The sequence below is a fragment of the Schistocerca gregaria genome, chromosome 7, assembly GCF_023897955.1.
Source record: "Schistocerca gregaria isolate iqSchGreg1 chromosome 7, iqSchGreg1.2, whole genome shotgun sequence".
NCBI lineage: Eukaryota > Metazoa > Arthropoda > Insecta > Orthoptera > Acrididae > Schistocerca > Schistocerca gregaria.
The window spans coordinates 398,616,616-398,627,953 of record NC_064926.1 but is presented as its reverse complement, the minus strand read 5'-3'; the positions used below and the strand labels follow the sequence as shown (position 1 = coordinate 398,627,953).

At 39.2% G+C, this 11,338-nt stretch overlaps 1 protein-coding gene across 1 annotated transcript in view; it reads right to left on the bottom strand.

The window, feature by feature from the left end:
- LOC126282194 (putative helicase MOV-10) overlaps positions 1–11,338 on the bottom strand; it is a 461,728-nt gene that overhangs the window by 244,330 nt on the left and 206,060 nt on the right. Inside the window, exon 7 of the mRNA XM_049981723.1 lies at positions 7,780–7,917. Coding sequence (XP_049837680.1) covers positions 7,780–7,917 — 138 coding nt within the window. The remainder of the gene's footprint in view (positions 1–7,779; positions 7,918–11,338) is intronic.

The following is an 11,338-nucleotide window of genomic DNA, read 5'->3' as shown; positions in this document are numbered from 1 at the left end:
GAATTGCTACAAAGTGGCTACAGGAACACCCTTCTAAGTTTAATCACTTCCACTGGCCACCAAACTACCCAGACATGAACATAATTGAGAATATCTGGGGTGCCTTGCAAGATGCTGTTCAGAAGAGATCTCCAGCCCCTCATACTCTTATAGATTTAAGGACAGTCCTGCAGGATACATAGTGCCAATTCACTCCAGCACTATTTCAGGTTAGTCAAGTCCATGCCATGTCACGTTGCGGGATTTCTGCGTGCTTGCAGGGGCCCTACACGATATTTGGCTGGTGTACCAGTTTCTTTGGCTCTTCAGCGTAAAGGCCACCCTCTATTAACTTAATTAATAAATGGGGCAGAAAGTTATAAAGCTTAAACTGCAAAAACAATGTAGTAGCCCTACTAAAACATTTAGGTGAGGATACTTTTGCCAAATGAATAATTCCCAACTTTGGAGACACACAAATCAATCAGTTTAGGGTTTTGGCATTGTTACATAGGGTTTAACAAAACAATGCCAGTAACTTTGAGATGTTGTGGAGGGTGTCTTGAGGAACAAACTGAGGATATGTATCCCAGTCAACGAACACCCAAAAGTGCTACAGTACATCAAAGCTGTAGGAGGCATCAGCTGCCACTAGGCCATCCTTTTGACAGCAAACATGAATCTGAACACTGACAGACTGTGAACGGAACTTCTTGCATTGAGTTTGAGATGTTGTGGACGGTGTCTTGAGGAACAATCTGAGTATATGTATCCTAGTCAAAGAACACCAAAAGTATGCCCACACCTCTCGAGACAAGTTTGTATCAATACACAGACTTGAGAATTCTACCAAATTTTACTACTAGTAGCAGTCATTGGCACCTTCAACTTCAGCCTTATGTAGTGTTGTTGGATGAAATGCCTGAAAATGGCTTCAATTTCTCTCTCAAGACATCCTTCACTATTCCTCAAAGTCTTACATTAATTAATTTGCATATTTTTGTTTACTAATGTCCCACATCATAATATTCTGAGGAACTCCTCACTTGGACAAAAAGTATTCATCACATACAAGAAAGTAAAAGCAATTGGTAATCTGAATAACATCCTAAGAGTACACTGATTTAATGATTAAGTGTGCTGGAAACAATACATTTCAGTTTTAGAATAACAGAGATTTTCACAAATACAGTACCAGAAGCAAAAAGGATCTGAATTTCCCTCTAGTGAATGTAGCTTTGCGCAAATAAAAGTGAAATACACAATTACAAAACTATTCCATGATCTGTCCCTGGAATTAAAATATCTGATGTGCAGCAGAAGTCTTTTTAAATGCAAATTAATATTGTTTCTCTTTTACATCTATTTCTGAATATAAATAAGAAACCTACTGCAAACCTGTAAAAGGCCAGCATGCAGATATATATTATTTTTTTCCCCAAGCTTCCATTCAGCAGGCCACGAGTGTAACTCTTAACACTACGAAAAAAGCTACAGTTATGCAGTAAAAAAGTGCGCTTGTGACAGTTGGGAAGATGAAATAACAGAGCTAAATGAACAAATTGCAGGCCTACAATCCACAACCAATACTTTAAGAAGAGACATCAACTCAGTGAAGAAAGAAAACTGGAGCCTACAATCCAAACAAAAACCAAATAAAGCAGCGTAAGACAAATGTGATAAATCATTTGAGTGGATAAAAGTGACGCATAAAAGTAATTTTTTATCCACAAAAAGGACAACAAAATTTGCAAAAACTGTTACATTCATTAATAATAACAAACATTATGTTCTGCAAAGTGACTGTGATAATGACTGTACTACAAATAAGCACGATTTGAAAACAAATGAACCTTTCAGAAATAATGTCAACAAGAAACATGGATCATCAAGATGAAAGAGTAGTGTGCTTTTCCCAGCAGATATCCATGGCAAAAGGCTATCTCATATTTTCCGAGAGAAAAATTATGACATAACAGTGACTGGAGCAGTGAAAGCTGGAAAAGGAACCAGACATGTTGTGGACACTGATTTTCAAAAGAAAATAACACAAGATACTGACTTTATCATTTGCATAACAGAATTGAATGTTGTAGCTAAAAATGAAGCACAGGTTTGTGTGCAAAACTTACGTAAATTTCTAGATGTGAATAAATCTAGAAACACTATAGTTTATAGTGCTTCGAGAATTTTGGCATAAATTCTAGAACCACTCGCCCTTCCACTGTCTCAAACACATGATATTTTAGATGTGAGTGGGAGAAAGGAACCCTGTCTACTGCGCGTCACCTGTCTGTGAGTGTAGGTCTGAAGTTTATCATGAGAAGACGGTAGACACGGCAGTCGAACGGCACAAGTATTTCTTGGTCACGCCGTGGAAGTTATAATGAAAGCACACGGCAGAACCAAGGAGCGTCTGTGTTAGTGTGTGCTGTTTTATAACTGTGACTATTGTTAGTGACAAAAAACCAATGGAGTTGAAAAAAGATTTTTAGTAACTTTTAACTTGAACTTGCTAGAGGCAAGACAGGTGTATGATTCCTGTATAATAGAGTTATAGCTATCAAACCAACTCTGTTGTAAATGAAACTTAATTGTTTCTAATGTGAGATGACATGGCTGACTTACAAGAAGTCAATTGTTTATGTGAGGAGTGTGAATTTTGTTCTTTGTGAAGTTCAAATATACTGATAGTTGTTGAAAAGTATTCTTCGAATACCTCATTATCTCACAAAGAGAGAGAGAGAGATTCTTAAAGGCTCCTGTGACTAGTATCATTCTTTGGTGAAGAAGTTTGTAGAGATTCCAGAAGCCGGCTATCCAGAGAAGAAGATTGGATGCGCATTCCCAAGTAAGTCAACTGATGAAAGAGAAGAGGGGAGTTTGCACATACACTTCACACACTCTTAATTCGTCAAAAACGTTAGAAGGTCCCATGCTACCTCATAGGCATGATATGATTTACAGCTGGTGTGTAAACAAAGAAGCTCGAAAAACAAAGGTTAAAATAAAGAAACTGTGTTCAGAGTATGGTAAATGAGAAGTACTAGACATAAGTAAGATGCATCAAACATGGAATGCACTTGAACTATGAAGTGAAACAGTTTGTGTGGGATTCCATCAACAAAATACTTAAAGATCAACTTTCAAGAAATAAAACTTTTTATCAACTTCCTGTATGTTGTGCTGAAAACAGTGAGGAAAGTAACAAGAGCAAGAGAGAAAAAACAGTAATTTCAAAACCCAGAGATACTTCTTTAGGAAAAAGTTTATGTGGATTCATCCAACAAAACACCACACTATTTAACAATGAAAATGATCAATTACTGATAATATAATGTAAATGGAGAGGTAAAAAATCTACTCACTAAGTGAAGGCAGAGGAATACACACATAAAAGTGTTTAACTTATACAAGATTTTGGGGCCAGTTGCTCCATCTTATGGAATAAGATTTGAAGGTGAAGGAAAAGGGGTGAAGAAAAAGGACTGAAGAGGTTCAGGGAAAAGAGTACAGTTCAGAAAAGTCACGCAGAATCCCAGATCAGAGGAGATTTACCAGACAGCATGAAAAGGAAAGACTGATTCTTGGGGTCTGCACTGGACGAGATTTGAAAACCTGAGAACTTTAAGTTGGAAGACAGGATGGCATGCACGACAAAGATTACTAATAAAACATCATGCATGAGTTAATAAGAGTGCAAAGCTAAGTGTATTGTGTGTAACAGAGAGGGGATGGTGAAGAACACGCAAGTCAGAAAATGAAAGATGTAGAAAACAAAAAGGGAGTGAAGAAAGGAGTAGTTACTGTGAAGAAATGCTGAGATGGAAGGAATTGACATAAATTAAAGCCAGGTGGCTGGTGAGAACCAAGGAGACATATTGTAGTGCTCGATCCCACCTGCAGAGTTCTGAGAAACTGGTGTTCGGGGGACGGGGGTGCATGTGATGAAACAGGCACTGAGGTCATGTTGTACAGAATGTACTGCAACAGGATTTTGTGTGTTGCCTGTATATACCCTCTGCCTGTGCCCATTCATCTTGTCTGATAACTGGGTGGTAGTAATGCTGATGTAAAAGGCTGAACAGTGTTTACATAAGAGCTGGTATATGACTATGTGTCATTTCACATGTGGCTCTCCCTTTGATAGTACATGTTTTGCCAGTAACATGGCTGGAATAGGTGGTGATAGGAGGGTGCACAGGACAATCTTGCAGTGGGGACAGTCACAAGAGTAGGAGACATAGTGTAGGGAGATGGGTATGGAAGAAGCATAGGGTCTGACAAGGATATTGCAGAGTTTGAGAAGGTGACAAAAAGCTATTCTAGGTGTAGTGAGCAAAAGAATGGATCTGATTTCAGAGCATGTCCACCCCCAGTAGCTGAGTGGTCAGCACGACAGACTGTCAATCCTAAGGGTCCGGGTTTGATTCCTGGCTGAGTCGGAGATTTACTCCGCTCAGGGACTGGGTGTTGTGTTGTCCTAATCATCCTCATTTCATCCCCACAAATGCGAAAGTCGCTGAAGTGGCGTCAAATCGAAAGACTTGCACCCAGCAAATGGTCTACCCGATGGGAGGCCCAAGTCACATGACATTTACATTTTACTCATTTCAGGACTTGATTTTAGGTCATCATGGCGTTGTCGAAGCAGCTGAATAAGACATTCAAGACCAGAATAATACTGGGTGACAAAGGGTGTGTTCCAAAGTTGTTTTTTGGAGGGATCAGTAGTACCAGGATTCGATGTGATGGCCCAGGAAATCTGCTTTTGAACTAGGCTGTTGGGATAATTACGTCCAGTGAAGGCGGAAATGAGAGTGGTGGTGTATTGCTGCAATGAGTCTGCATCCAAACAAATACTTTTACCTTGAATGCCAAGGCTATATGGGAGGGAATGTTTGACATAGAAAGGAGGGAAACTGTCAAAATATTAAGTACTGTTGTTTTTTGGTAGGGTTGATGTGGAAAGAAGTGTGTAGCTGGCCTTCGGTGAGAATGAGATCTAAATCAAAGAAAGTGGCATGGATTCGGAATAGGACCATGTGAAATTTAATTGGGAGGAATTTTAACAGGTCAGCCTTACCATGAGTCCATATGGCCAAGTGCCATCAATGCATCTAAACCAAACCAGGGGCTGAAGGCTTATTGATCCCAGAAAAGCTCCCTCCAAGGGTACCATGAAAAGGTTGGCATAGGAAGGAGCCATCCTGGTCCCCATTGCCTTGCCCCTGATTTGTTCATATGTCTGTGCCTCAAAGGTGAAGTAATTGTAGGTACATATAAAGTAGGTTAAGGTGAGCAAGAAGGATATCACAGGTTTGGAATCAGGTGAATGTTTACTAAGGAAATGTTCAGCAGCAGACAGACCATGTACGTGTGGGATGTTGGTATAGAGGAAGATGGCATCAATGGTGACAAGCGAGTTATGTGGTAGGAGTGGGACAAGCATGGATTTCACACTATCTTGAAATGGTAGGGTTCTTTAATACAGGAGGGAAGTGTTTGTATTATGGGTTGCAAGCGTTGATCAACTGAGACAGATATATGTTCGGTGGGTACTCTGACTTCAGCAACTATAGGATGGCCAGGATGATTGGGTTTGGAAGAAGGTAAGAGGTGGGGGTGCATTGTCTGGTTGGGGTAAGATGTTCTATGGATTGAAGTGTACGTCCTGAGGTTTTTAGGAGGGACTGCGGGTCAGTTTGAATCACGGGATGGGATCTTGATGGCAGGTGCTGTATGTAGAGGTGTCAGACAGCTGGTGTAGACTTTGACTAACATACTCCTGTTGGTGAAGAACACCAGTGGTAGATCCTTTGTCTGATGGGAGAATATTGATGGAGTCATTAGCTTTTAAGGAATGTAGAGCCTGTAGTTCTGCAGAGGACAGGTTAGGATCATGTTGTAGGGACCAGAGGAAAGTCTTTGAATCAATGTTGGAAGTGAGGAATTCTTGGAAGGCTTTTCTGAGGTAGTGAGCGGCAGATCAAGTAGGGATTGTGGTCGGAACTGTTCAAGGCAGGGTAAAATGTCAGGTTTGCTGTTGGAAATGTTTTGGGATTCAGTTGCAGAGTGATATTTTCGGTTGACATTATGTATAATGGCAAGTAGGTACTTCACCAAAGCAGCATGGTTAAATGCAGATTCATTGTGGAAAGGGGGCAGGGGAGGAGAAGTGTGCTTTGGATGAGAACTTGAGAACACTGTACTGTTGTGACTGGTTCTTGTGATTATAAGTTATTACTGGAATGTGAGGCAGTGGTGAAGGCTGAAGGATGTTAAGGAGGTTGTCCAAGTTTGGTTTGTAGGAAAGAAGAAGTGGTTGATGGTGTGGGTGTTTGGAGAGCTGCAGAGGGACAAGAAGGCAAACACCATTTGTTGAGGGAGTTTAGGAGAAGGTGGGATAGCTTTTCGAGGTGAAGTCCAGAATGTTGTTGCAGTCTGAAGTTGGCTTGGCAGATGATACTATCCAAGGAAACATGAGGGGCACATAACTGCAGGATTTTGTAGAAGGAGAGAAGTATGGTGGAGTGGAAACCTGCAGATGAGGAGTATACATCATAGATTAATCAGGTAAGAGCAAGAGATTGTTGCATTTCAAACTCTAAAAGAGGCTGGTGTAGAGCAGGATTATATCCAGAAACAGGGACTGTCAGCTTAGGCCTTAGGAAATAACTCCAAGGGACAAGCAGGTTTCAAGAAACAGAGTGTGGGACTTTAATTTTGATAATGCAAAAGCATGTTTTCAAAAGGAACGAATGTAATATGTGATGGGATTCATCATGGCAAAAGAGGACAGTTTTGAGTGTTAGAAATGGTGGTAATGGCAAAAATGGGAGACAGAGCATGGGAAAAGATAGAAAAATGGAAGAAAAAACGGGAAAATTTCGGAAAAATCAGACAAATTTGTACCAAAATCATGAGAACAGACAAAGAGAGGGCAAGAATTTCTCACCATAAGAGTGGTTGAAATGATCTGAGAAAATCATTGGAAAAGAAGAAGAAATGATAGGCAAAGTAACTACTCCTTTCTTCACTCCATTTTAGTCTTCTACATTTTCATTTTCTGACTTGTCTCTTTTTCGCCGTCCCACTTCCACCTCTAGTACATACAATGCATTTACTTAGCTTTCCACTGTTATTAATTGATGCACGATGTTTTAGCAATAATCTCTGTCTTGTGTATTACCCTGCCTTTCATTTTTAAGCTCTCAGGTTTTCAAATCTCATCCGGTGCTATCCCCAACAATCAGTCTTTCCTTCTCATCCTATCCAGTACATATTCCGAGTTCTGGGTGACTTTTATGAACTGTACCCCTTTACCTAAACCTTTTCCTTCACCCCTCTTCCTCGCCCTTCAACTTTTCTGCCAGAGGGAGGATCCACTGGCTCTGAAAGTATTGTGTTTGTGGTCCCCTGCCACAGCTTGGCAAATAGATTTTTTAACTATCCATTTACTATACACTACATAACAAGTAACTCACAAATTATTTGCAAATTTCATCAAAATTTGCACTCCCTGACAAGTTAAGTGAGTGAACTTCCTCTTATTTATATTGTAGTAGATGTGCAATTCTATAATAATCACATATATGTTCATATTGTCTAAGCTCATCATCTCATCAAAAATGACTTGTCCAATATCAATTTGTAACTATGGACAAAAATGAAGAAACACATCAATAAAACAATCAATCCACTGACACATTCCACATCACAAAGTTTATTGTGAATATCATCTATGTAACATAGAACTAAATATCTACTTCCAGGAGTAATATTTTAAATCATACTTACAAAAATTTTTTTAGCTGATCCTTTACATTACTTGCCATTTCTCGTCTCTCTACAAATCCACTGTTAATCATCTCTATCACATCAGCTGGTATCGGATAGTCACTAAGAGGAACAATGCAAGGAAAGGTCCTCTTTGATCTGAAATACAGAAAACCACAAATTATGTAGTGGTTACAATACACAAATAATCATGGAAAATCCAGACTTTTCTCAGTTAATATTCGTAATTGCACAGTTTGTGTGTGTGTGTGGGGGGGGGGAGTAAGTGTTCCTGGCTATCTCTGGAATTTCAACCAAGCTTGGAACACATATGAAAGTTAGTGCCGAGAGGCAATTCATATAAACATTAAACACTCATAGTATCCCTATCTGTAGGACTTGTGGGTGGCAAAGAAGAGACATCTGAGCACAACTATGGAATACCTGAAGAAATTTCAATTGAACTTGATACATATATGATTCACTACATGGAAAACATTTCCTGTTGTGGTACACCACTGACATTACTATCAGGAGAAGGGTGGGGATGACAATTAAAAAGAATAAAAAACAAACTAAATTACTCTCAGATATAAAATTATTGGGGTCTCTAATGGGCGACTATTGTGGTGAGACTGAAGGTGGTGATCGAATGGGGTGACATATAAAGCATGACTCTGGAATGCTTGGAACAGTTTCAACCAATGTAGTACACATAAGACTTAATATCTAAGAAAAGTTACTGTGGTGGTAAGACACTCATAGCACAACTATTTGAGTATGGGGGGTGCAAATGTGTTGACATGTATGTTTACATTGGGAATGCCTGGTGCAGTTTCAGCTAAACTTGGCACATCACTTGCTGTCTGGAGAAAAAGAAAGTCTGGTGGGGAGGGTGGGGGACCCCTAGCATCTAGGAGAGGGGTGGGGGTGAGAGGAAGGTGGCATGTTAAAATAATCAAAAACTACCAATATTAGTGTTGAATCTAAAGATTTTAGAGTTGTAAGCCTGACTAGTAACAGTTCTTATGGCATTTCAATCCTAGGAGCTTGGTAGGGACAGTGGTGGAGACAGGAATGGATCATATTTATAAAAGTGGTGAAAAAACAATGAATATCTGATCAAAACTGACCCAGGAAAGGGTGTGGGGGAGAGGATGGAAATGAGGTGACGTATAAAGCATGTGTGAAATGGCTAGAACAATTTCAACTGAACTTGCTACACACATCACTTGTTGTTGTTGTTGTTGTTGTAGTCTTCAGTCCTGAGACTGGTTTGATGCAGCTCTCCATGCTACTCTATCCTGTGCAAGCTTCTTCATCTCCCAGTACCTACTGCAACCTACATCCTTCTGAATCTGCTTAGTGTATTCATCTCTTGGTCTCCCCCTATGATTTTTACCCGCCACACTGCCCTCCAATACTAAATTGGTCATCCCTTGATGCCTCAGAATATGTCCTACCAACCGATCCCTTCTTCTGGTCAAGTTGTGCCACAAACTTCTCTTCTCCCTAATCCTATTCAATATTTCCTCATTAGTTATGTGATCTACCCATCTAATCTTCAGCATTCTTCTGTAGCACCACATTTCGAAAGCTTCTATTCTCTTCTTGTCCAAACTATTTATCGTCCATGTTTCACTTCCGTACATGGCTACACTCCATACAAATACTTTCAGAAATGACTTCCTGACACTTAAATCTATACTCGATGTTAACAAATTTCTCTTCTTCAGAAATGCTTTCCTTGCCATTGCCAGTCCACATTTTATATGCTCTCTACTTCGACCATCATCAGTTATTTTGCTCCCCAAATAGCAAAACTCCTTTATTACTTTAAGTGTCTCATTTCCTAATCTAATTCCCTCAGCATCGACTACATTCCATTATCCTAGTTATGCTTTTGTTGATATTCATCTTATATCCTTCTTTCAAGACACTGTCCATTACGTTCGACTGCTCTTCCAAGTCCTATGCTGTCTCTGACATAATTACAATGTCATCGGCGAACCTCAAAGTTTTTATTTCTTCTCCATGGCTTTTAATACCTACTCTGAATTTTTCTTTGGTTTCCTTTACTGCCTGCTCAATATACAGATTGAATAACATCGGGGAGAGGCTACAACCCAGTCTTACTCCCTTCCCAACCACTGCTTCTCCTTCATGTCCCTCGACTCTTATAACTGCCATCTGGTTTCTATACAAATTGTAAATAGCCTTTGGCTCCCTGTATTTTACCTCTGTCACCTTTAGAATTTCAAAGAGAGTATTCCAGTCAACATTGTCAAAAGCTTTCTCTAAGTCTACAAATGCTAGAAACGTAGGTATGCCTTTCCTTAATCTTTCTTCTAAGATAAGTCGTAAGGTCAGTATTGCCTCACGTGTTCCAGTGTTTCTACGGAATCCAAACTGATCTTCCCCGAGGTCGGCTTCTACTAGTTTTCCATTTGTCTGTAAAGAATTCGTGTTAGTATTTTGCAGCTGTGGCTTATTAAACTGATAGTTCAGTAATTTTCACATCTGTCAACACCTGCTTTCTTTGGGATTGGAATTATTATGTTCTTCTTGAATATAACTTACTATCTGGAAAAACTCCATAGAGTTGTGGATAACAATAATCAAGAGTGACTGATTTTTAAAGTCATATTCCTTTGTGGTCAATGGATGACCGATGACAGTCCCAAAAGCATTTCACTCCTACTGGCTGGTAGGACGGGGTAAAGTAACCAGGCAATGCCAGGTAATCAGCTAGCATTACTGCAATATTCAATAAACTTGTATGATAAGCAAAGCACACATCAAACCACATAATATTTTCAGCACCACAGAACTTATTAGATACATAAGGACTGCTTCTTCCCCCCCCCCCCCCCCCCCCCAACATTAAATATGGCTGGAAACTGAAAGAAGTGTGACTGTCAAGTATGGCTTATGTAAATGTAGTAATACATGTATAAGCAATTTTTCAACATAGTAACTTAAATGTTTCTGTTAATGGTAATCAGTATTTAAACCCACCATGCAAAAGGTTGAAAGTTGTGTTTCAAACCCTGTTATCTTAATGCTCTGCATTTCACCAGTTTACTTAGAAAGCTACAGAAAGAAGTCTTTTTCAATATGTAGTTGGAACCATAGAGCAACTTGACATTTTACACAAATTCAAAATGCATTACCAATAGTTGTTAGAACTACAAAAAACAATATGAAGACCAATAAGTATTTGAAACCCACTCCATCATATTTCTCATCTCAAATTAAACTAATGAAACATCAGTCAGCTACAACAACAAAAAATAAACCTGAATAGCCTCTGAATGTTTGTAGCACTATAAACTCAAGAAAGTTCATGTCACTCTTGAAATGCTGCCAAAATGTTCAAAATTAGTTGTTTAAATACAACTGCTATTTAGAAGTTCATGATAGCAAAAGCACCATTGGCAATTACAGAACTAGTAGTACTATTAGTAGTAGTATTATTATTAGTAGTAGTAGTAATTTTATTGGTCCACATATCTCTTTTATAACGATATGGGATATGTCTTTATACAGGTATTTACAGTCTCATATCTAGTAAGATAAG